Below are 26,716 nucleotides of genomic sequence, written 5' to 3'. Positions count from 1 at the left end.
GTGATTTTCAAAATAAAGGTTCCCGAAAAGTACAAATACAGTTTTTTTATTGTCATAAATTTTGGAAAGTAATACTGAAAATGTGAAATTTCAGTCCCAAAAGGCACTCACTCAAACTGTCATTTACTCAACTCAGCTGGTATCAAATTGCATTCAATAATTAATATATTTTCTCCAACATTCACATGATTAAATTGAACCAAATGAATTGAAATGTGTAAGAATGTTTAGATGTGGTTCCTACTGTAAAAACTTCTCACCCTCCCAAACATAAACAGTTCAACATATTCTGCTCTTGCTATCACTAATTAGTAGTGATGGAATATTGGAATATTTTTATGGTACTTATACTTGTCAATGAAACATATCAATCTAATTAATAAATTATTATAGATTAAGCTACCCAGCTGCAACAGCAGTGACGCTTCCTTATTTCCACCTAATTTGTGAAAAATCATGATCAACAATCAAATTATTATTGTATTATTTTTCCATCGATTGACTAATCATTTTAGTTCTAAAGTAAAATTAAATTCTGCTTTTTTAATTTTTTTAATTAACATTTTATTGGTATGTATGACTTATGTCATGAATTAGGCCTAATTCTAAAAAGGAAACATGATACATTATACATATATACATTTAGAAATTATATAGTATCTGTACCAACTTTGCCCTGGATCCTTGTGCGACTACTGTTGGCCAGGCCTGTTTCTCCTCTAACTTGAGAAACAGTAATGGAGCTATACATACTCTGTTTGAAAAAGAAATAGTCTCTGTTACAAATGTTGTTCCTTACTGGAATAACCTTACTACAAATCTGGACTGGAGGAAAATGTGGTGCTTTCCTTCCAAATATCTAATTTTAAATAAGGTTAAGGAAGTGTCTTTTAAAATGTTGCATCGCTATTATCGCTCCAAGGTATTTCTACGAAGATATAAGAAGGACATTGATGTGGACTGCTCATTTTGTCAAATGGCTCAAGAACAACAGCATCATTTATTTTGGACCTGTCCACACTCTTGCACTTTATGGCAAGATATCTGTACATTTATCTCCCAATATATTGACTCTGAATTCTGTTTTTTTACACACCCTTACACCAATGCAAATCATTTCTATATCATCAATTTTATGGTATTGCTGGGAAAATCACATATTCACAAATCTAAGCTCCCCATCCATAAACCTTCCTTTGCCATTTTTGAAAACGTAGTCAAACATTACATTAAGACAATCCTATACTTACTTACCTATATTTTCTGTCAGCCCTATGCTCCCCTGGTATTGTCTGCTCTTGTGTATTATGTGTTCACCATACTGTTTGTTAAAAAAAAGCATCAATAAAAACAATCTCTTGTTCCACCCTCCAGTCCAGATAGAGGCGGTAATGGGTCTCCGGTCTCCAAACTAGTTTGCCAACCGCCATTAAACCCTGAAAAAGAAGAAGCAGCAGCAGCAGCAGAAGAAGAAAAAGAAGAAGAAGTGCTCTTCCTCCGAGCACCAGGGGGCGCTGCTGCACGTTAACGCTGCGCATCAGTCGCTTTAGCAACTAAAGCAAGAAGCGCTACTAGGCGTGCTCAAAGTACGCCTTCTGAACCTTATTCAATAAGAATGGTTTTCTAAAAGTCAAACTAAAGTTAATAATGCGAGCGGCTTTACTGACCAGACAGCAGTTTTAAGAGTATATTTCCCGGGGTATGTAAGTCGACATTTCTTATATCTTTATCCAGTTATTCAGCAGCAGAGCAGTTAGCTCAGTTAGCATGCTAAGCTAAGGTGCTAACGGTGACAGCTGGGTGAGTCAACCTGATGAATGAAACCACAGAAACTAAACTCGGGGATATATATTATGTTTGCAGCAAGGTGCAGTTTGTCTACATGTTGATACTATCCACGTGATATTTAAATATATGTCATTATATAACAAGTATTGTTACTAAACGGTGTGTTTTTAAATCACCCGCATGTGTTAGCCAGCCAAAAGCTAACGTTAGTTCTGCTGATTTCTTGAAATGATATCAAGCCAACTGTTAAATGCTCTGCTGCAGTTGTGCATTAAATTAGCCCCATGTGGGCTCACATAGGAGCTATTTCAGTTCACAAAAGTCTGTGTCATGGTGTTAGCTAGCTGCTGCTCATGTGTCCGAGCTGTGCTGACAGTAAATTGGCCGAGCAGGCTTGCATGATGAAATATTGGTTCACTCATGCCTCAGTGATAATAATAAATCTGAAGATATTTTATCACTTTAGGTGTTGATGTGGCGTGCAAATGTTAGGGTTTTGTCCATTAATTTATCTTATAGTATCATTTACACCAGTCTACACTTAGGGATATGTTCACCAGTGTTATCAAGATAAAATATTTCATATCATTCGATATTCATAATTATCACAATAAATGTCAAATCATTATTTTTTTTCTAGTTTAAAGGCAGATTTTTTGAGTTAAAATTGTAGAAACCAGAGGGTTAAATGTGGCTTTAAACTTTTCTTTATGGTCAGAACAAACACTTTTAAAAAACCTGAGGCAGAACATTGAAAACTATTCTGATAAAATATTTTTTCAACAAATACACAGGAGTTAAATAAAGTAATATCTATTTTTAGTCAGTTTTCCTCAACAAAATAAATGTCTTCAGTCATAATGTGCTTGTCACCAAATATAATACTTTTATATATTTTGTGCAAAGGTTCAAAACAAAGACTTTATTGAGTAAAACTGTACAGAAAAAAGGTGATATTTCACACAACAAATGTATAATTTCATGAATTAAATGAAGTATTGATGAGCTGGACACAGGTTTTTATTATTTTATATTTGGGCTTAAGGAGGGTGTCAAGTCAGTTCAAGTCAAAAGGCTCAAGTCCAAGTGAAGTTACAAGTCATTGGTTTTAAAGTCGAGTTGCGAATGTAAAGTCATCATTTTTGTGACTGCAGTCTGACTTGAATCCAAACTATGAGCAGAGCTGAAGCTAAGACATTCATTAGAACATGAATAATACATGCACAGTCAGTGTAGCAGGAGTATTGAGATGATGATGAAACTGGAAGACTCATAATTGAATGAATTAAATCATACAATTATTGAACATTTGTTAAATTGTTATTGAGGAAAATAATTTTGCGACCCAGCCCGACCTTTAATTTGTTTCACAGTATCATTTACAGTAGTCTACTCTGTATGTGTCCTGTGCATTAAATGTGTCTTGTCTTTTTATCCAGATAATTGAGTGATGGCTACTACTGAGATGGAATCTGGTTCTTCAGAAAGCAGATCAGAGCATGTGACTTATGACCCTGATTCGAAATACCCACTTAAAGTTCTTTACTGTGGAGGTATAACATTTTACTTAGTTTGGCATATTTGAGATTAAGGCTGCACAATTAATAGATATATTATCAAAATTGCAATATGGCCAAGTGCAATGTCCAAATAGCGGATGCTGCAGTTGTTTTTGATGAAGGTTAAATTCTGTGACAAAACAGCATTATAAGGAAATACTGTAGTGCTGCAGAGCTGCCTGTTTGAGATGTATTTTGGTGCCTTTTTTAAAATGTGATCGTGTAACTTTTTTCCCTTCTCTCTCTGCAGTTTGCTCTCTGCCTACGGAGGTAAGTTTTATTATCAAACACTTAGGATATTCTCTCATGTGGCCCAGTTCACTAAAGCAGTGGTTCTCAAAGTGGGGTCTGGGAACCCCTACGGGTCCTTGAGGGCTCCATGAGGTCCCCAGCAAAAAGGGGAATCTCTTTTTTCCCCCACTATAATTCCATCCATAAGTAACACAATGATAGAATATGACTATTTTGGTCATGCGTTTCATATACTCGCTGTAATTAAACAAGCAAAAGCAAAACCTCTATCAGATGGGGGTACATGGTCTAATTTGTGTCAGTTTAGGGTCCTTGATGTGAAAAAGTTTGAGAACCACTGCCCTAAAGATCTTACAAATATGCCGTTTGAGCAGTTCTTTAAGGTATAACTGAATCTTCACTGTTGTGTCTGCAGTACTGTGAGTACATGCCTGAGCCGGCCAAATGTAGGCAGTGGCTTGAGAAGAACTTTCCAGATGTATTTGCCAGGATGACTGTAGGAGGTGAGTGCCATTTTAAGATTTCAGCCAACAATATTTTTCTTCAGTTGTTATGTGGGACTAAATAGTTTGGTAATGTTGTGCTACAGCCTATGTTTGTGTATTCCTGTCACTTAAAAGGCTGCACTACATAATAATAACGGCGTGTTTAACCCATAATAATAATACTAGTAATAAACATAATAGATTTGACTTTTATAATGCTTTTCTAAGTACTTAAAAATGGTTAGATCAGCATGATATATCATTAGTAATCAAGAGGAGAAAACAGGATATCCTTAAGGTGTGAGATTTAGTTAAATTTTACCGTTTTCCCCACTTTCCAAGAGTCAGTAGCTAATAAATTTGTTAGGAGACACCTTTTTTATGCATTTGGTGTCGTCTGAAGTTGTTAGACAGCAATATTAGGCTATCGTGCCTCAACTGCTGAGTGGAGCAAAAAACATAATCATGATCCCATCTAGGACTTGAGCAAAACTAACCAAGTAAACTAAGTGGGGGTGCCTTTTTCCAAGCTTTGTCTGAGGAGAGGCCCACAATTTTAGACTTTGAAACCTCCTGCTCTATAACAGCTTATTCCTGCTCTTCACTGCAGCTACATGATATTAAATCCAGCACTTTATGGTTGAATTTAATTAAATATAATTTAAATAAAAGGCCATTAAGTAGAATTTTTCTTCTTGTCTTGTGCATCATTTTATACACATTTCCCCAAAAGTCAACCAGATGTACTGGAACAAAGTTTGGCTGCACAGCATGAGTTTGTAATGACTGAGTGGGTCAGTGGGGTTTAAGAGATTAAACACATTTTGATTTTTGAGTGAAGAAAGTACGCCTTCAGTTTGTTAGAGCTCTGCATTGTTTGCTTACCCACAGGCATTAATCACAGCGTAATAGATTTTCATGTCCAGCACAAAACACAGGGTAAAAGATCCACTTCAGAAGACCCCAAAAAGCTGTGTATATACTGTAAATGCAGCAGTCTCACTGGAGAGCCCTAAAGCTGTGAACGATTTTACTCCAAAACAAGAAGAAGTTATATAAAATTTACATTATTAAAGTCACAAATTTGTGAATGTGTACATTTTAGATCAAAGTCTGACAGTATAATGTTTGTTACAGTGTGTGCAGAGTGACAAATGGAGTCGTCATGAGGTTAAATCTGAGGTGTGAAAGTCTATAATGGTGTTACACTTAAGGAAACACAGCCACAGCTAGTTTAGCCGGTATATCCAGGTTTATACATATAGTACTTATCCAAAAGGTTGTTGCCGGATTAGTTTTAATGTTTTTCTATTTTCCTTCTGTCCTACTGGCCCGGCAGCGAATGCACCCAGGCAGGACCCCGGCATTGGAGATGCTCCCCCTGGAGGCGAGGAGGAGGAGAAAAAGAAACAGAAGAGAGGTATGCTGTCAAGTATAAGGACATTTTGAATCGATGTTATTAGGCTTATTATAGGATGCTATGGTTTTTGTTATACATTCAAATATTGCAGTACCCTCCACAATGTTTGGGACAAAGGCATGGCTTTTTAAAGATGATTTGCCTCTCTGCTCCACAATTTTAGATTTGTAATCAGGCAGGTCACACGTGGTTAAAGTAAGCAGTGTGAAAACTTTATAATAGTTGGAATAGTTTTCTATTTTCTCAGCCGTATAATGGTGTTCCTTGACTTTTTTATTAACACAGCTGTGGTCCTTATGTTGACTAAACAGAACACCACAAGGGGACCAAAAGCATAGACTGCTGAGAGCTTCCTTACATATGCTCTATAGCAGCAATTAAACACACTCGAGTAATCACAAACACCTGTGAAGCCTTTGTCCCAAACATTATGATGTCTGGACATAGAGAGAGGACTATGAAAAAAGTGCTGTAATTTCTACATGGCAATAGCAAAATGTTTAAAAAATGCCTTTAATAAAATTTGGGAATGTAGGCTGTAACCACATGTGAAGGTTTGATTACAAATCTAAAACTGGAGTATCAAGGCAACAAACACTATGGAGGGCACCGTAGTTCTAGGTGCCAATCGAAAGTGTTTTCATAGGATACCTGCCTTGTTTAAGTTTTAATCCTGGAGATTTCAGTCCTCATGGATTTGGTGACAACTGTTGTAACTTCTGGTAACGGCGGGTGTGGTTTAATATGTAAAACACCTCATTGTGTAGCTGCTTTGTCTGAAATAAAGAGGTCAGTAAAAATACTTGGAATTGCACAAGGCATGCAAAGTCTTCCGAACAGCAGCAGGGCACAATAACAGTTTTGGTAAGTTTTCTGAGAAGGTGAAGGTGTGCAGCTCACTGTGGCTGTTCCTCCTTTTTCTGTTATTCCTATTTAGACATATTTAAAAAAAAAAAAAAACCCACAAAAAACACAGATCTATCAGAAAAAGCCAAAAGCAACTGTTTTGGAGACACACTGAACCATCACTAGCCTTTTGTCACAGTCAGTTAAATGATTTTCATGTGAATCCGCAGCAGTAGGACATGTTGAGTTAGCATTATCAGTAACTCAATACAGCTCTGTTACGGCTGTAGGAGAGGGAACATGAGACGCTGAAACTGATAGCAGTGAAATAAAATTAAACGGTAACGCTGAATTACATCCTGCATCGTTTCCTGTGAAGCCATCATTCTTGTGAAGGCAATTTGAAACCAGCTCAGGATTCAATTAAAACCACTGCTACTTATAGCTAGTAAGCAACCCTGGATAAATGACAGCATTCACGGCCTAAAAAGGCAATGCAGGAAACCAGAGTGGAGATGGACATAATCCAGTCTCCATGTCCATTACGTCAGCCTGAAGGATTTATTAATTAACTACAATAACATGGTTAAGGATGCAAGAACACACTATTTTTTCTGAACTCATTACTACACATAAACACAATCCCAGGTTTCTGTTTAAGACAGCTGGTAAACCCAACGCCTCCTTGTGCCTCAGCTGGAAGTAATGATGACTGTTTTTTATCTTATTTTACCAATAAGGTGGTGTCAATCAGAGCCTCTATTACCCCTGTGGCCTTTTACTCAGAGGTTCCTCACCAGCAACAAGAGAGTTTTAACCAGTTTTATCCCATCGACTTGTCTGAGTTTTTAAAAACAGTATCACAAATGAGAGTGTCCTCCAGCCCACTTGATGTAATACCTACAAAATTTTTACTGAAAGTAATGGATTCTGTTGGGCCCCATTTGATCTGTTTTCAACAGCTCCCTATCTACTGGTTGTGTCCCTGATTATTTTAAAACGGCTTGCGTGAACCCACTTTTAAAGAAACCTGGTTTAGATCCCTCCCTCCCCACAAAATTTTAGACCAATTTCAAAACTGCCTTTTATTGCAAAGATTCTAGAAAGAATTGTGTCCAAACAGCTGCTCACTGTACTGGAAAATAACAAATTATATGAAAAGTTTCAGTCTGGTTTTAGGAAGTACCACAGCACTGAGACTGCCCTGCTTAAAGTCACCAATGACCTTTTAATGTCTGCTGATGAAGGCATGTGCTCAGTCCTGGTACTCCTGGACCTTAGCGCTGCTTTTGACACCATTGATCACAACATCATGTTAGACAGACTGAGGCACTGGGTGGGGATCTCTGGTACTGCCCTAAAATGGTTTTCATCCTACCTGTCAAATAGGAAGTTTTGTGTGTCTGTAAACAACTATGTCTCTTCGTTCTGTCCAGTTAAATATGGTGTGCCTCAGGGGTCGGTCTTAGGACCCATTTTGTTTGCCTTGTATCTGCTTCCCCTTGGACACATTATCCATAAACATGGCATTTCTTTTCATATTTATGCTGATGACACACAAATGTACTTGCCCGTCAGAACCACAGACCCTGGAATGCTGAGTTCACTTACCGACTGCCTTTGTGAAGTTTGATAGTAATTTAAATTTCGAGCAGCACACCACAAAGCGTGTTCAATCCATGTTTTTATCAACTTAGATCAAATTTTTGCTATATTTCTATGTCAACTTTTAAGGACACCGAAACCATTTTACATGCCTTCATCTCGGCTGTGTCAGTGAACTCTTAAGTCCCTTCTTAAAACATACTTTTATAGGAGAGCCTTTCCCGATCTTATTTGACTTTATTTTATCCCCTCTTTTATTCTATTTATATTATATTTATCTATTCTATCTATTTATGTATTTTAGTCTTTTCAATTTTTTCTTGCTTTTATCTTGTATTGTTTTTGTATTGGTGTCTTTACACTTGTTAAAGCACTTTGTAACTTGTTTTTGAAAAGTGCTCTACAAATAAAGATGATTATTGTTGTTTACACTACCGGTCAAAAGTTTTAGAACACCCCCATTTTTCTAGTTTGAAAATACAAGTAGTTCAAGTCCAGTGAAAAAACCTTAGATGGTACTAAAGTAAGCAAACTGTCAGAGTTAAAATGTTTGTCACCAAAACAAACATTTTCAGATAAAAAAAAATTAACAATTAAAGAGTTTTATTTATTATTTCACTGTAGGATCAACCGATGACCAGCTGCTCTGTCTTCCTTCAATAATATTATATATAATAAAGCTTCTGAGGGTGTATGAACAGGCTGTTTGTGTTTACACTTTCACTGATGCAGAATAACCAAAGTTTATATTAGCAAAACTGTGAAATAATGTAATTTTCAGGGATCAATAACAAGTTAACAAGTTGTAAGTTATTCTCCAGCAGTGTAAGGAAATTAAGTCTCAAACACATTTCTACATTAAACACTTTGGAACAGCCTGTTAATACACCCTCAGAAGCTTTATTATATATTATGATATTGAAGGAAGAAAGACCAGTTGGTCATCAGGAGATCCTACAGTGAAATACTTATTAATTATATATCTATTTGGTAACGTAAATGTTTTTTTTTAATAGCAGAACCTTGTTCAGGATGGGAGCTGGCAGTTTGCTGTGTGGGTGTTCCAAAACCTTTGACCGGTAGTGTAGCTTTCAGTAAATCTAAGATAAATTTGGACCCATGGCAAACATGAACTCAATAAATCTAGTAAACTGCATTTGTGGAATTGGGTGCTTTTGACCGGGGTCCTCCTGGACCTCAAAACATCGGTATATTTAAGTGTACCTCTAGGGTCTGCGGGTACACCAGTCAGTATGATTAAGGTTTTCTGGGTTGTTTTGTGTTTTTCTTCAGGTGGAAGAGGCCAGATCAAACAGAAAAAGAAGACTGTGCCTCAGAAAGTTTCGATAGCAAAAATCCCAAGAGCCAAGAAAAAATATGTCACCCGTGTGTGTGGCCTGGCAACATTTGGTAAGAGTTTGGTGATTTTTATTATCCTCATCTTTGCCTAAATCCCTTTCTGTTCACGCTGTTTTCTCAACATAACGTCTGTATTGTCTCCTGCAGACATCGATCTAAAAGAGGCTCAGCGGTTCTTTGCCCAGAAGTTCTCTTGTGGTGCCTCAGTTACGGCAGAGGATGAAATAATCATTCAGGGAGATTTTACAGATGACATAATCGACGTCATTCAAGAGAAGTGGCCTGAGGTGAGCTGTTTAATTATTTTCCAACAAATTCAGTCTTTAAATGGTTCGTCTTGCCTCGTGATTTGTCTTTGTTCGTTTATTCACTCATTTCTGTTTTGCCCTGAACTTCATTTTCGCTGGATGACGCAGAGCTGGCATTTAAAATATAATTTTGGACTATGTTGGAGCCTCTCTGTGCCCACGCTACTAAAATATGTGAGATAGTTGGCGTGAGGAGAGGGAGGATTTGGCCGGATCTTTGAGAAGAAAGTCTTTATACTTGAAGCAGTTCAAAAAACAAAAGATAAATGTCAGGACAGTTGAAACTGAGCAGGCTTCTGATATTTTCCACCAGTATATTTGTGATCAAAGCTGTTGTATTTCGTGGCTAAATAATAGAGCCTGACCGATAAATCGGTGTGCCGATATGAGCTTATGGCAGATTAATCGGAATCTGCGTTTATAACAGCCGATAAATGACAAATTTAAAAAAGAAACAGGAAGACGGGCCCTTAAATCATGTTATGAGTGTTGTCGTTGAGTTTGTCCCCTTATTGCAACACAGGTGTTTGGAACAGCACAAAACACAACAATCAACTGATATCAGTATTTAAACTGCATCATATCATGGCTTAGATATCGGCTTATATATTGGATCAAACAGAAAATTGGATTTTAAATCCTCAAATTGCAAATCTGTATTAAAAATCCCATATCGGTTGGGCTCTACTAAAGAATACAATACTGTTGCTGATGGTTATAAAAATAAAACATTAACAGGGGAGTCTCCTTTTAAAGAAAATTAATGATTAGTGTGGGGTTTTTAAAAAACAAATTGTCAACAAATCCATGAAAAGCCCTAAACCACACTTTTCCACCTCCGGAGCCCATTGGTTTCTATTGAAGATGTAAATTTTTAATTGGGTCACAGAAATAAAATTTTGTTCATGAAAATTGCTCGGTAATTTCCCAATAAAGGCTGGTCGCTGTAGTTTTTGGTAAACAGTAAAAATAGTAAATTTTTTGGGGACTATTTTCAGTGGTGGATGAATACACATGTGGTGCATTGGTGAGTATTTGGGGCAGCAGGACGGTGTGTGAGTCAGAATAATCTACAGTGTGTGTTCATGGTGATGAAGGAATATGTCACCCAGTGCAGCAGTGAGGCTCACTGATGGGTCTTAATAGTTCCTGGACAACAATGGAGCTGTATGGCTCAGAGGGAGAACAGATATTAGGATATATGCACTGTTGGCTTTTGTCTTTTCATGAGATTGGTTGACAACAAAAATATAGAATATCACCAGATTAATCCTTTTTAAATTTCAAGTGGTGGAAGAAGAACTCAATCCTTTAAAGTGGGGTCGTGTCCCCACCACTTCTTGAAAGCATTTGTTAAAAGTGTTCTGAAAATTAGCTTGCAAGTTCAAGAAATTTCAACTAATAAATGAAAATGCTTTGAGAAATAAATAAATACAATTTTAATATAGAATAAACATTGTCCAAAAAAGTAACTTAAGATAAAAAAAAAACAAAACAAGTTATTGGTTACTTCAATTTATTTAATTACATTTTTAGATTTTGAATTGTCGCCTGCTACCTGAATTTTGTGTTTCCCTTTATATAGAGAAATTAATTTCCATCATAAATTACTTAAATTGGAGATTAAATGTATGTAATCTATTTATTTTAGCATTGACTATTTCTTAAATAGTGTAGCAATACCATAATTTAGAAACGCTCCATTACAAGAAAAGGTCCTGAATTCAAAATGTTACTTACAGAAACATACAAAATGTAAAATTACTCAAAATGCAGAATGGCTTCTTTTCAGGGTGTTTTTTTTTTTTTTTTTTTTTAACTATAGAATATTATATTGCTGTTTTTAAATCCCTTCCAAATACATGTAAGAGCATTTTAATGTTGCAGTTTGTCAATGTGAAGCCTATTATAGCCTACATAGATGCTGTGTATACATCTGGGTGGTATAGTAGTATAGAAGGGCATCATATTATGAGCACACGCGTCAAATAAATGTAGTGGAGTAAATAGTACAATATTTCCTCTGAAACAATAATGATAAATGTACTTTATTTTCCCATTTAGAAAACACTGAGTTTGTTCTGTGTGTCTCTCTGTTGCAGGTGGACGACGACAGCATTGATGATCTGGGTGAAGTGAAGAAGTGAAGACCAAATATGCACTTTTACTGAAATGGATGTGACCTGTAACAGCGACAACCTGGCCAAATGTACACATTAAGTCATTTTATACCTATTTTATTTACTGTTCATAACAAAGCTGCGGACTTGGGCCACTCCCTTGGCATTTTTTTAGTTAATAGCTGCTTTCTCTCGTTTTGCCAAAGGTGTGGTATGACGTGAATCCCTCCCAAATGTTCTTCACTCAAGCAAACTGTAGGGTAATAAATTTCAGTCTCCTTCGCCTGTTCACTCACGTCTTCTTTCAAAGTTTGTTTTTTCTTTTCTTTTCAATGGGTGTGTGTCAAAAAAAAGAAAAAAAAAAACATTAAAGGATTTCTTTTTCAGGGTTATAATTTGTTTGTAGTCACCTGCTTTATGTGAGTCACTTAAATGGCCGCAGGTTACTTGTTTTTCAGGCATCCCACACTTAATTCCCATGAGTGAACCTATTCCCCTGCATAATAGTTTTATAATGAGGGCTCATTCCCCAGACAGATAACATTTACAGTTGTTTCCATGCTCCTCTGGGTCAATACCACTTCCCCAAAGATAACGCACAATGCACAGATGTTCGCTCCACATATGAATTTGCATGTTTGTCTGAGAATCATTTTCATGAGCGCAAACATGATTCCCAAGAAGAAGTCACCTGATACAGCATATCTATGTTGACACTATATAGAGCAGCAGATTGGTGTTTTGCTTCAGTGACGGTTCACAGGATGAATCTCTCTCACTCTGACGTCTGCTGCGCCTTTGAGGCTCCCATCCTGGACAAGGTTTTGCCTCCGATTCTGATCTTGGAGTTCATGTTTGGACTGATGGGGAACTTTGTCACCCTGTGGATGTTCGTCTTTCACATGGACACATGGAAGCCCAACTCTGTGTACCTGACTCACCTGGCTGTTGCCGACTCCATTGTGATGTTCTGCCTACCTTTCAGGGCCGACTACTACAGGCGTGGAAAAAACTGGCTCCACGGTGACGCCATGTGTCGCATCCTGCTCTTTCTGCTGGCAGCCAACCGAGCTGCAGGTATCTTCTTCCTCACGGCCGTGGCTGTTGACCGTTACTTCAAGATTGTCCACCCGCTGAACCGGATCAACCGAATGGGCCTGGGCTATGCTCTCTGGGTCTCCCTCGGCCTCTGGGGTCTTATTTTTCTTGCCACCGGTTATCTCCTTGCTAATCAGCACTTCTACTATAATAGCAACCGCACACAGTGTGAGAGCTTCAACATCTGCATGGGCAACAGTCCCCTCTCCACCTGGCACAACACTTTCTATGTCGTCCAGTTTTTCCTGCCAGCTGCGATCGTCGCTTTCTGCACAATCAGAATAACGTGGCAGCTGAGGAGCAGGACTGTGGACAAAAAGGGGAAAATCAAACGGGCCGTTCAGTTTGTGTTGGCTGTGGCGTTGATCTTTATTACCTGTTTCTTCCCCAGCACTATATCACGCGTGGCTGTGTGGATCCTCAAGGTATGGTATGATGAATGCAAGTACTTTGAGGAGGCCAACCTCGCCTTCTACACCACAGTGTGTTTCACCTATTTCAACAGTGTCCTCAACCCGTTGGTGTATTATTTATCTAGCCCTGCCTTCAGCGGCACCTTCAAGAAGCTCCTGAATAAACTGCTGAGAAGAAATGACGATCAGACAGATTTAACTGAGAATGACCTTTCCACTGCTGATGGTAGAAGATTATAAGCCAGGTGCTGTTGTGTTCCCTGCCAACATTGCAGTTTAACAAACAATGTTACATGAATGCATAATGCACACAACATTTCTAATATCCTAGTTAAAAACTACAATAAAATGTAGAGAAGAGGTTTTGCTGTGATCTGGAACAACAAAATGACACACCTTAAATAATTAGCAGCTTACTGCTGTGTACTTTTAAAGGTTTAACCTATAAACTCTTGTGAGTGTGGTTGCTGTGTTTGCGTAATATGCCATTAATGAGTTTTAAAAATACTAGAAATTGCAAGGTTACCTTGTAAAATATGCTCTGCAAACACTTGTAAAATAAAAATGTGATGTGTGTATTCACTTTTTCTGGGTAAGGTAGTTCATATAATACTATCTTTTGTAGTTGATGGTCAGTCAAACTCACTGTGAACAAGAAAACTGATTTTCTGCCCCCCAGAAAGATAATAGTTACATTACAAATCAGTTGAGAAAAGTTTTATGGGAAGCCGTTTTAACATTTTTTCTTTAAGACGTACTGGTCGATGTAGGAAAGCTGCTAATACTATATTAGTCACTAGTAACTATTCCATTAGTTACTAGTTTTACTAGAGTTTTGCCATTGATCATCAATCAAGCTTAGCAGTCCAGATATCTGTTCATTAGTTACTAGTAACTATTTTCATTTTACTAGTATCTATTATGTAGCTACTAGTGCTTTTTTAAGTTACTAGTAACTATTCCTATTAGTAAAAATTTAAATGTTACTATCAACAAGCCATTTTACCAATCATTAATAAATGACTTGTAACCCAAAAATGTGCTAGTATCTTTTGGAATAGTTAATAACAAAAAAAAAGTACTAGTATCTAATCGCTTGTTACTAGTAATACAGGAATAGTTACAGGTAACTTATAAGTACTAGTAGGTTTTAAATAGTGTCTAGTAAGTTGTAAGGAATAAATGTTAGATAATTTCAGAGCTGTCAGTGAACTGTTGGTCAACTCACAAACCAAACATCCTCTGCAAATTGTGAAGTTTTGTGTGATACCTGATTCAAGCAGGGCAGCGAACTCGCAGGTAATTTCAACTAATACTATAAAAGCAATGTATTTTTCTTCCTATTATTTGTTTTTACTGTGGTCATTCTGTGTGCATATATTTGTGCACAATTTAATTTCCAGTGTCTGTATCCTGTCAGATTATTGTGTTCAGTAAATAAATTAAACATAGAGGATAACCAACAGTACAGTAACAGTACATATTACTTGTGCGAATTATACAATGAAAATCAGGGGGGTCTACATATTTCAAGTTTGTAAAAGAAACCCAGTACAGCACAGGCTTCAGGGAACTAGAGTCTTGCACTGATTTACAATATTCTTCTTGCTTTTTAATCACTACCAAATACATGTATAAGCATTTTAATGTTATAGTATAGTTTGTCAATGTGAAGCCTTTTATAGCCTACGTAGATACTTTGTATACTACTGGGTAGATTAGTAGTATAGTATTGCATCATATCATATATAAGCACATGTGTCACATAAATGTAGTGAATTAAAGAGTACAATATAGTTACAGAAATAGTTACCAGTAACAAAAAATTAAGTACTAGTATCTAATCAATTGTTCAACTAGTAAAACAGAAATAGTTACTAGCCACTATTAAATAGTAGCTTTTAAATAGTGTCTAGTAAGTTTTAAGGAATAAAAAGTGTATGTAAATAGTGTAGAAATACCATAGTTTAGAAATAGTCAACTACAAGATAAGGTCCTGAATTCAAAATGTTACAGAAGTAATAAAATATAAAATGTATCATGCACAATGGCTCCTTTTACTGTTTTATTATTATAGAATATTCTATTATTCTGTTTTTAATCACTACCAAATACATGTATGCACATGTGTCAAATAAATGTAGTGGATTAAAAGGCACAGTATTTCCTCTGAAATGCGGTGGCTTAGAGGTATAAAGTATCATAACATGGACATACTTAAGTGAAATGTTGACATACTTCTACTTTAGTTAAGTAAATGTACTTAGTTACATTTCACCACTTTACACAGCTAAGACACTTTATTTTCCCATTTAGAAAACTAGTGTTAAAATACTTTTTTTTTTTCTCACCCCTAATCTGAGCCCTTATGTTCCCACCACTTTTTAACACAGAGTGATGCCCCTGGACCATCAGATCCCCCCCCCACCACCACCACCCCCCTAATTCGAACCATGCTTACGTGCCCTTTTCATTTGAGTTTCGTATCTTTTTCGACTAGAGAAGTCATATTTACCAGTTTATGTATGGTCCCGTGAAGGCAGCATTAGTTCCCGAGGTGACGTCATGCTGGGGCTGGGCTGGGAAGGAAAAGCGGTTGGAAAAACATGTAGCGGTGCAGCTACCAGCCCGCGACACCCCTACTGAGACCCAGTACACCAAAGGAGACCAAGTAAGCCTCCACAGAACTTCTTTCCACACCTGTCTGAATTTTATTTCGCTTTAATATAATCTCAGCAGGCCGTCAGTTGTCTCACATTAACCCCAGGTTCTGCTTTAACGGTAATCTGAAGCTAGCTAGCTTTGGCAGTTAGGAGCGCATTCCAGCAGGAACCGGAGGTAACTACCACCAGCACACTGACATAAAATGACAAGTTTAAAGCAAATGTAAATCACCCTGCCCGATAATAAACCTGGCGTTGTGAGATTAAATATGTAGGATGTTGAGGAAGAAGTGTTAATAGCTCCAGAGAGGCAGCAAGTGAGAACGAGCCCAGCCCAGACACAAACAACACTATATCTGTTTGTCGTGTAACGCCACAGCAGTGATTTATACATGATTTATTGTTTATATCTTGTAAAGCTGGACTGACTGTGTGAGGATAAAGATAACTCAGGGTAGCGTAAGATGCTTGCAGGGACTCTGGAGCCTCAGGATGAGGTTTGACAGCTCTGGGTGTGCTTGTTGTTTTGGTCTGGCAGCACCTGGGGGGCGGAGGGAGCAGCGGTGAGCTAATGTTCCAGCTTCTCATGTTACCTGGACTTTGCATGGGATTAGTCTGAAACATATACTTTTTATTCTGTGTTACCAACAAACTGTGAATCAGAATACTCTTTAACTCTTTGTAATTCTTTGTAACAGATACTTGCAAGGCATAAAAGGAATAGAAACAACAGTAAAAGTTGGTAAGTAGAGTAAAGTATAGAAATCTAATAAAATAATAAATGTAGATATTTACAGTATTATACAATATTAACAGAGGTGTAATGATAAATAGCAATATAGAGTAGTAGTATTCAAAATATGCAGTAAGACAAATTAAGTCAGTCCTCATTATCATCAGAGTAAAACATGCTTTTATTGGATGGAAATCTGTGAAGATACCAGCCACAAATTACGCTTCAGCACTAGAGCTTCAATGATTAATCAGTTGTCAACTAATCTACAAACTATTAAATTAATCGCTAACTATTTTGAGAATTGATTAAGTGGTTTGAGTAATTTTTTAATCTTCTTCTTCTGCTTCTTAAATGTAAATATTATCTGCTTTATTTCCTCCTCTATGACATGAAACTGAATATCTGGCTTGTGGACAAAACAAGACAATTTGAGGACATCATCTTGAGCTGTGGGAAACACTCATTGAATTCACAATATTCCGACATTTTATAGTCCACAACAACTAATCGATCAATCGAGAAAATAATCCACAGATTAATCGCACCTACAACACTCAAGTTTTCAGACACCATGGACGGATTAAACGGATTAAACTGCCAGGGTGACCCTGGGGCAAAAATGAGCTGTGGTGCCCCTTAGCCCCATTGATTACCAATACCTTCGAGTCACATATCTAGGTAACTGTAAAATACTCTGAGGCTACATCCACACTACCATGTTTTGTACTAATACGATCTTTGTCCACACCAGCATTTTAGCTGCGTATCAGAATTAATCTCTGTCTGTATTAAGTCTTAATTATGGGGGTCAGACCCATATTTGTCATACCTCCAAACTGCTGACCCCTTGTTTTTAGATCCCTCCCATGCTATGTTAACTCTGCCAGCTATATGTTCCGGTCTCCTGGTGCACTGCTGACGCATCGTGATGTACGCACATAATTAAATTTAATAGGTCGAGCCCTTGTCACCGATACCTGATCCAGTTATTTGAGTCAGTATTAACCAGTATCCGAGATCGATATCAGATTGATGTATCTTTACCTTTTGTGACAAAGCGTCGCTTGAGGCAACAGCAGTTGGGGCTGAAGACTGCAAGTCTGAAAATGGAAAATATCTGCAAGTTTGGAGCTTACCAGACATCTGTAGCTGCCCGCTCCTTATCTCTACTAGAAGCTAGTAGCTCTAAGCTACATTAGCCGCTCCAAAGCATAAAACACCAGAATCTCAGACTGAACTATTGGCCGTCAAGTTGCACTGTGGATAATGTAGGTGCCAGGTTTTGACAAGGAAGTAGAATGCATGAAATTAAAAAGACGACATCTCTGATATCTCCGGTTCTGCTGCATCAATCGTGTTTGAGAACTGGCCATTGTGAGTCCAACAATGTTTTATAATAAATCGGCAGTGTAGAGTGTGAAATGTTGAAACACAGCTTTTACTACCTCTTGACCTAGTTGCACTCCGAGTGAATCATCTGCTTTCTAAATGAAATGGCTGTGTGGTCAGGCAGCTGCCCAACACCTACAAAACCTGCAGGAAAATAAACCCAACTGACCTTCATCCACAGAAAGAAACGTCTCACTTTAGTGTCCGAGGTGGAAAATGAGCATCACTTTATTTGGTAAATGTCATAACTGCAAAAGCATTTATCTTCATGGCTTTAGAGTAGAGACTTTGCACATGACACAATGTCAGCTGGACATCACAGTTATTACATGGATGATAATAAATAGTTTGGTAATAAACAGTGGGTTGTGACATACAGACAGTAGGAGGTGCATCATTATGTCAGAGTTTATTGTTTGGAGGCCTCGCTGAGTCGTGCAGCAGCTCTCGCAGAGATACTGGTGTAGTTACTGTATGGGTGGAGAACAGAGCCTATAAAAAGTATTGCCCTAACTTGGAAGATTTCATGTTTTATTGTTTTGATTAGTTGGTCGACAGAAAAAGAATGGGCAACTATTTTCATATTTGATTTATCATAAACCTAATTTTTCAACTACAATTGCCTTAAATTCACCTGTATCAGCTTCTCTTTTTATGGCATTGTAAATTGAATGCCTTTGGGTCAAAGATAGGGCTGGGCTATATGGCCAAAAATGTTATCACGCTAATTTTGTTAATCGCTAATTATCACAATGAATGTCAAATCATTATTTTTTTCGAGTTTAAAGGCAGATTTTTGCTCCAGAGTGAAACTAGATGGTAGTTAAACTTTTCTTAATGATCAGAACGTGACAAACACTTGATGCAAATCAGTGGATCACTTTACAAATCTGAGGTAGAACATTCAAAACTATTATGATCAAATCTTAAAAATATATATATGATTAGTAAATCTTGTTTCAGTCCCTTTTCCTCAACAAAATAAATATTGTAATAGAAAAATTAAGTCCTAATTCATTTGTGATTCAAATGAATTAAATCAAACTTTGACGATATATTGAATATTTGTTATATTGTTATTGAGGAAAATTATATTGCGATAGTTATCGTTATTGTTTTATTGCCCAGCCCTAGTCAACGATCTCTGACCGGATTCAAACCAGAGACGTTGCGGTTCATGGTCTACTCGGCATCTTAGGAGTTGCCCCTAGACTGCAAATTTTTCAATAATTCGATTATAATTGTTTAAATAACTGCCAAACATTCACAGGTTCTAGCCTTTGTAATGTGAAGATTTCCTGCAGCTCTCTCATATAAAAGCCAATTTGATGTCTTTTGGTTTTCAACTGTTGTTCGGACAAAATAAGTAATTTGAAGGTGTCACTTTGGGCTTTAGGAAATTAACTTTTATACTGACATTTTATTGACCAAACTATCTAGGGCTGAAACGATTCATCGATTAATTCGATCAATTCAATTACTAAAATACATCGACACAAATTCTTTGCATCGAGGCTTTGTTTAATCCATAGAAATATAATACACTTTTTTGCACGTAGGGCTGGGTAATAAAACAATAATGATAATTATCACAATATAATTTTCCTCAATAAAATTAAAACAGTTCAATATATCATCAATACATATTTGATTCAATTCATTAGAACCACGAACGAATTAGCACTTAATTTTTCTATTAAGATATTTATTTAGTTGAGGAAAAAGGACAGAAAAGAAAGTTACTTATAATATTTTTTGAAAAAATATTTTATCATAATAGTTTTAAATGTTCTACCTCAGAAATGTTAAGTGATCCACTGTTTGGCATCAAGTGTTTGACACGTTCTGACCGTAAAGAAAAGATTAACCACACAATTAACCATCTGGCCCAATTTTCAATCAGGGGCCAAAATCAGCCTTTAAACTTGTGAAGGAAGAGAGAGAAATTTCAAGCTAGAAGAAACAACAACTCTGTAATGTTAAAACCAGGTTACAACTCGTCCACCGTAAAATGAAACTTCTGTGGCCTACCCTACCGAAACCACACGACGGTGAAATGTAACAGTGCGTCCACCGTAAAACAAAACTTTTGTTGCTTAACGTTACCGCAACAGCACGACAGCACCTGATCTGAAAGCACCTGGTGTAATGCCAGCGAGATTTGGTTACTGAACGTTTCTAACGTTTGCTCATAGAAGATTCATGTATTCCTGTATTTCTGCTTGTCACTACATAACCACAGTTTGCTGTTTCAGTGGTGGAATGTAACTACCTACCTAAGTACCTTTACTCAAGTACTGTCTGCACTTGAGTACACATTGAGGTACTAAGTGAGGAATTTCCACTTTATGGCACTCCACTACATGTCAGAGGGAAATATACTTTTTACTCATATTTGACAGCTTTAGTAACTAGTTCTAAGTAAAATTTCCATTATGCTTACATATTAGTATTTTGACAGTATGGTATAATACTTTGACTTTTTATTAACAAGCATGAATAAGGTGTCTATGACGAAATAATTTAGCTGAGTAAAGCTTGACTGTGATGAGTTTCAAGTCTCTGTAAAGTGGTTGGCAGCACTGCTGATACATATAATTAGAATATCATCAAAAAGTTGATTTATTTCAGTAATTCCATTCAAAAAGTGAAACTTCGATATTATATTCAGTCATTAGACACAGACTGATATATTTCAAAATGTTTATTTCTTTTAATTGTGATGATTAAAACTGACAACTAATGAAAATCCCCAATTCAGTATCTCCGAAAATTAGAATATTACTTAAGACCAATACAAAAAAGGATTTTTAGAAATGTTGGCCAACTGAAAAGTATGAACATGAAAAGTATGAGCATGTACAGCACTCAATACTTAGTTGGGACCCCTTTTGCCTGAATTACTGCAGCAGTGCGGCGTGGCATGGAGTCCATCAGTCTGTGGCACTGCTCAGGTGTTATGAGAGCCCAGGTTGCTCTGATAGTGGCCTTCAGCTCTTCTGCATTGTTGGGTCTGGCGTATCACATCTTCCTCTTCACAATACCCCATAGATTTTCTATAGGGTTAAGGTCAGGCCAGTTTGCTGGCCAATTAAGAACAGGGATACCATGGTCCTTAAACCAGGTACTGGTAGCTTTGGCACTGTGTGCAGGTGCCAAGTCCTGTTGGAAAATGAAATCTGCATCTCCATAAAGTTGGTCAGCAGCAGGAAGCATGAAGTGCTCTTAAACTTCCTGGTAGACGGCTGCGTTGACCTTGGACCTCAAAAAACACAGTGGACCAACAGCAGCAGATGACATGGCACCCAAACCATCACTGACTGTGGAAACTTTACACTGGACTTCAAGCAACGTGGATTCTGTGCCTCCCCTCTCTTCCTCCAGACTCTGGGACCTTGATTTCCAAAGGAAATGCAAAATTTACTTTCATCAGAGAACATAACTTTGGACCACTCAGCAGCAGTCCAGTCATTTTTGTCTTTAGCCCAGGCGAGACGCTTCTGACACTGTGTCTTGTTCAAGAGCGGCTTGACACAAGGAATGCGACAGCTGAAACCCATGTCTTGCATATGTCTGTGGTGATTCTTGAAGCACTGACTCCAGCTGCAGTCCACTCTTTGTGAATCTCCCCCACATTTTTGAATGGGTTTTGTTTCACAATCCTCTCCAGGGTGCGGTTATCCCTATTGCTTGTACACTTTTTTCTACCACATCTTTTCCTTCCCTTCGCCTCTCTATTAATGTGCTTGGACACAGAGCTCTGTGAACAGCCAGCCTCTTTAGCAATGAGCTTTTGTGTCTTGCCCTCCTTGTGCAAGGTGTCAACGGTCGTCTTTTGGACAGCTGTCAAGTCAGAAGTCTTCCCCATGATTGTGTAGCCTACAGAACTAGACTGAGAGACAATTTAAAGGCCTTTGCAGGTGTTTTGAGTTAATTAGCTGATTAGAGTGTGGCACCAAGTGTCTTCAATATTGAACCTTTTCACAATATTCTAATTTTCTGAGATACTGATTTTGGGGTTTTCATCAGTTGTCAGTTTTAATCATCAAAATTAAAAGGAATGAACACTTGAAATATATCAGTCTGTGTGGAATGAATGTATACATTATACAAGTTTCACTTTTTGAATGGAATTACTGAAATAAATGAATAAATATACAAATTTTTTTTTGATGATATTCTAATTATATGACCAGCACCTGTATATTTAATATAAACCATGAAATGACGCTGATAGGCTTCCATGTTCGTTTGTTTTTTATACCTTCTGTCACTCCAACATGGCTCCCATCATGTTCCCTATGCTCTTATAGCTGTGATATTTCTGTACTATTCCACCAAACACGGTGTTGCTTTGTATTTCTATTGATTCAAGTTTTCTTTTTTGGTTTTCCAGGTCCCTTCCATCACATTGGGACTTTATGGGGTGGTGGGGAAGGCCTAGTCCCCCACCTTGATCAGGCCAGACACCCCCACAGGTCCCCCAAACCATGGACAAACAAGTAGCCATGAGTACACCAGGCAAGGTCAGCGGGATCAAACCCCCCAGTAAAATAGTCCGTCCATCTGGGGTGCCATCAAAGACGTCTCCATCCTCTGGTAAGAAATTATTGAAACAATTTACTGAATAATTTATCAGAAGAAATGTTGTGGAGGATGTGTGAGAATTTTAGTTTCCATACTGTAAAAATATAATGAGTCACACTTAAGCTAACCCTAGCTGGCTAATTTGGTACATAGATGTAGATAGAAAGTCCTGAAAATGGGAGGAGACCATTTGTGTGTAAAAACTGAAAAACAAAGGGAATATTGTTCAGCTTTGAATGCAGGATGGTACGTAGAGCCGTTTGCACTGAGTAACCATTTAGGCCGTTCTAAACCACAGCGGGGTATCAATCTGATTACAGCGTCCATCCTTTAATCAGCAAGCAACTGTCCTGTTGAAGTGTACATGGACCTTAATGTGACAGAGGGCAAACAAAAACATGACTTTCTGCAAAGAGAATCACAAAAAAATATAATAACTTTATTTGTATCTTCTAAACATAATTACCAAGATAGTCAGAGACAGTAATACAACTATACAGTCAGTGAAAAGTAAAAACTGATTAAATTTACTGCTTTTAGAATAATGTGAATCAGATCATGTCAGTTAAAAGACAGTTTAACAGGGTGTTGTTTTAGCTGTCGTCTAAAATAAAAAACAGAAGTAGTGGTGTGGATTTAACATTATTTCATCCCTCAGTTTAGGTGCCATGAGGATAATAAAGCATGATTGTGATTGCAGGTACTCCAAAGCCAGTTCCTCCAGAGAAGTCCCATGGCAGTGTGACCTCCCCAACCCAGGAGGGAAGTGTGGACTTCCAAGTCGGAGAGAGGGTCTGGGTCAACGGCAATAAGCCTGGCTTCGTGCAGTTTATCGGGGGCACACAGTTCGCTCCGGGACAATGGGCGGGGATTGTGCTGGATGAGGCTATCGGGAAGAACGACGGGTCTGTGGCAGGGGTCCGGTACTTCCACTGTGAGGATGGGAGGGGGATATTCACGCGGCCTTCAAAGCTTTCCAAGACTGCACTGCCAGAGAAGGAGGAAAATGGGGGGCAGTCGAGTCCAGCACCAGGAGCCCCTGCAACAAGCGAGCCTGCACCTGCTGGCACTACCTCAACTGGTAACATCTATCAGTGATACTTGTGTTTCTCAGTGCTGTGCTAGCGCTTTGCTTGTTTTGTTACGTCATATAAGACATTTTTCTTTGTTCAGTTCAGGGCACCGGCATAAAGACAAGCGCCGCACTTAACCGAATGCTCACATCCAGCGAGTCGGTGTCTAACCTCTCAGATACGGAATCCATGAAGAAGAACAAAAGGGAGATGAGGCTGGGAGACCGTGTTCTGGTAAGAAGTTCTGTGTTTGAACCCACCATGACATTATATGACCTTACAGTCATTTCTTTTCTGAACGAAGGGCCTCATGCAAGAACATTTTTGTTTTCTAATCCTAAACCTCCTTTTGCTTTTTCTGTGAGGTTTACTTGTACAAGTGTTTCAAGTCAGATGCAACAGACTCTTACAACTTGATGAACGCTACTTGTTCATGACTACGTGCACTTTCATGAGATTTGATCATTAGCTTAATCAAGTGTATAAGGTTACCTATTCTGATCCACTTGTGGGCAAGTTTCAGTCCCAAAAGGATCACCAGAGAAACAACTTGACACTGCCAGTGTTTGAGGTCTTGCTGTTGGACATCACTAAACAAAAACATAACAAATTTAGCAGTGTGAGTGGTCATATTATGGGACAAGGAAATATTACTACAAAGTTAGATGCCAATACAGCATCTTGCTGTTTCTCTGCGCTGCACTTAAGCGATTGTACACAGGTGTGTTTTGGTCGTGTCGTGTGTAAATTTACACGTCCACTAGGAAGCAATGTTTAGCAAAGCACAATGAATGTAGAATAAATCAGGAAAAACCACTGCATGCATGAGACAAGAATTTGCATTTATCAGCCTATATAGACAATGACAGGATGTGCAACGATATAAAATTCCTTGAAGAGGAATTTAGTTTCCTCTGCTCTGCTTGAAGATCTCTTCTGGTAGTACTGATCTGAAATGTGCACCCAAGCTGGTATATTTTGACTGTGGTAAAATACAGTATGTCATGCATTGGATGAGTGCGTAATTCAATCTGCCATTGGGCACCACGTGCACAGGGCGAAGACGTTAATTGTAAAAAAAGAATATAAAGAAGCCTGTCTGTCGAAATTATTATTATTTTCTTTTTCTGTGTGTAGGTTGGTGGTACCAAGGCAGGAGTAGTGCGGTTTCTGGGAGAGACAGACTTTGCCAAAGGAGACTGGTGTGGAGTGGAGCTAGATGAACCACTTGGGAAGAACGATGGAGCTGTAGCGGGGACCAGGTAAAGATCACTGACAGAGGATGAAATATATAAAATCTGTTTCATCTGTTCAATCTGTTCTTAAACCACCTGTCAGTGGGTCTGCTGAGGTTTCAGTTGGTGCCTGACTGTGTGGTTCCCCCCTGTTTTCCCCCTCAGATACTTTCAGTGCATGCCCAGGTACGGCCTGTTTGCTCCGGTCCACAAGGTGACACGTATTGGCTTCCCTTGTACCACACCTACCAAGGCGAAGAGCTCACGGAGGAGGTCCACTCTCAAGAGGAGCCCGAGTGCTTCCTCCATCAGCTCACTCAGCTCAGCCACCTCCTCCATCAGCGGCAAACCCAGCCGAGCAGGACTGGTAAGAGCTTTCTTGAACAGAATTTGAACTTTCTGTTTTGATGTATACTACTGATCCCAGAGGATGAATCCCTCTGTCAAGCGCCACCAGTAGCTCAACACTTTCACTAATCCTGTGACATATCTCAACAAGTACTAGATGGATTAGCACAACATTTTGTACAGACGCTCGTTCTCAGACAGTGTAACCTGATGACTTTGGGAGCTCTGACTTGGAGAGGCCACCATGAGGTTGACATTTGTGGTTATGGATGAATTGTCATGAAATTTGGTTCACACATTCATGTTCCTCTGAGGATGACTTTTAATAACTTTGGTGATCCTCTGACTTTTATCCAGTGCCAGGACTCCAGACTAACTTTTTTGACCTCAGGTTTTAGATGTTTATAATGCAAAACTCTACCAGCGAGTCTGCTGGCAGCGTCTCAGCGTGCGCGGGTTACTTTACGATCACGCCGTATGCCGAGTTTCATCAACTGGGTGGAGATGATTCTCGCCGCTAGTCGAGGTTATCAGAATATTGATTTGTTTTTCACTGCGTGACAACATTGATGTGTGGCGCTTAACGCTAGCCTACACAGCGCACTTGAGAGGTCAACAAGCCGTTTGTGACTGAGAGGACAGATGGGACCTGTACCGCGGGAACAGGTGAGCAGCCAGCCTCCTGGGTGAGTCTGGCCTGACTGTAGTGTGAGAACAGTGTGAGAAGACAGCCTCCGTTGTAGTCAGTGCTCGGTCGGTTCAGTTGGTCATTTGCTAAGCGTAATAAATAAACACATAGGTCTACACAATCCCTTTCGTCCTAGAGGCGTCCTACAGAATATTTCTCTTTGTCCCAAACACATTTCCTATCGTGCCCAGGACGACGGGGACGCCGTTAGTCTCGAGCCCTGTCCAGCGCCATGATCAGGTCAAAATTTTAAGTTGTTCAGTACTTTGGTTTATGACCGAATATCTGCAAACAATGACTCCCATCCGCCAGCTGAAACCACACGTGGGACTGAGGAACCCCTGTCTGTGGTCTAAGAATCATTCACCCGCCATCCACCCAACCTCCCACCTACAACAAAACATAAAAATGTATTACCACTGAACTTAATACAGGTAGCAATTGTGTTGCAAATGTTTCCCTGGAAATGTATTAGGCAAAACCAATTAGTCTTATATATGCAATTCCTAAGAGACGGCGTTGTACACTGGGGCCTCATTGTGTTTGTGGTTGTGCATCAGTGTATGGAAGGAAATGTACTTGTTTTGAATGAAATTATTCTGGTTAGTAAATTCTCTGCAGTGTGACTGAATATGGAGAGTTACTCATGTTAAATCAGATTTTGTTGTCTTTCTGGCACCTTACCCTCTTTTAGACCTTAGTGACCTCTGACAGAGTTTAAACACTGGTTCTTATTTGATCCTC

General features: G+C 38.5%; 3 protein-coding genes across 5 annotated transcripts in view; all 3 read left to right on the top strand.

The window, feature by feature from the left end:
• The first annotated feature begins 1,535 nt into the window (after positions 1 to 1,535).
• On the top strand, positions 1,536 to 12,031 carry denr (density-regulated protein). 3 transcript variants are annotated; one of them, XM_038734139.1, is made up of 8 exons: positions 1,536 to 1,699; positions 3,228 to 3,341; positions 3,598 to 3,617; positions 4,015 to 4,102; positions 5,424 to 5,504; positions 9,249 to 9,365; positions 9,462 to 9,601; positions 11,725 to 12,031. In XM_038734139.1, exons 2-8 carry the CDS (start codon positions 3,239 to 3,241, stop codon positions 11,767 to 11,769), a joined length of 594 nt encoding a protein of 197 aa, XP_038590067.1. In that variant the 5' UTR covers positions 1,536 to 1,699; positions 3,228 to 3,238; the 3' UTR covers positions 11,770 to 12,031. The 3 variants fall into 3 exon arrangements, with proteins under 3 accessions (XP_038590067.1, XP_038590065.1, XP_038590066.1); XM_038734137.1 differs by having other exon boundaries at positions 1,537 to 1,699; positions 5,415 to 5,504; XM_038734138.1 differs by having other exon boundaries at positions 1,537 to 1,703; positions 5,415 to 5,504.
• Positions 12,032 to 12,167: 136 nt separating this feature from the next.
• Positions 12,168 to 14,721, top strand: LOC119914684 (hydroxycarboxylic acid receptor 2-like). The gene has a single exon (XM_038734136.1). It carries the CDS (start codon positions 12,450 to 12,452, stop codon positions 13,491 to 13,493), a length of 1,044 nt encoding a protein of 347 aa, XP_038590064.1. The 5' UTR covers positions 12,168 to 12,449; the 3' UTR covers positions 13,494 to 14,721.
• A 1,089-nt stretch (positions 14,722 to 15,810) lies between these two features.
• clip1b (CAP-GLY domain containing linker protein 1b) overlaps positions 15,811 to 26,716 on the top strand; it is a 39,669-nt gene continuing 28,763 nt past the window's right edge. Inside the window, 6 exon segments of the mRNA XM_038733562.1 lie at positions 15,811 to 15,924; positions 22,438 to 22,640; positions 23,329 to 23,709; positions 23,802 to 23,935; positions 24,839 to 24,963; positions 25,102 to 25,303. Of these exon segments, the coding sequence (XP_038589490.1) occupies positions 22,532 to 22,640; positions 23,329 to 23,709; positions 23,802 to 23,935; positions 24,839 to 24,963; positions 25,102 to 25,303 (951 nt within the window). The 5' untranslated portion in view covers positions 15,811 to 15,924; positions 22,438 to 22,531.

Source organism: Micropterus salmoides, unplaced genomic scaffold (assembly GCF_014851395.1).
Source record: "Micropterus salmoides isolate LMB-PRFRI ecotype aquatic unplaced genomic scaffold, ASM1485139v1 Ms_hic_scaffold_20, whole genome shotgun sequence".
NCBI classification, from domain to species: Eukaryota; Metazoa; Chordata; class Actinopteri; order Centrarchiformes; family Centrarchidae; genus Micropterus; species Micropterus salmoides.
Note: the sequence above shows the minus strand (reverse complement) of the source record. Positions and strands in the feature narration are given on the sequence as shown.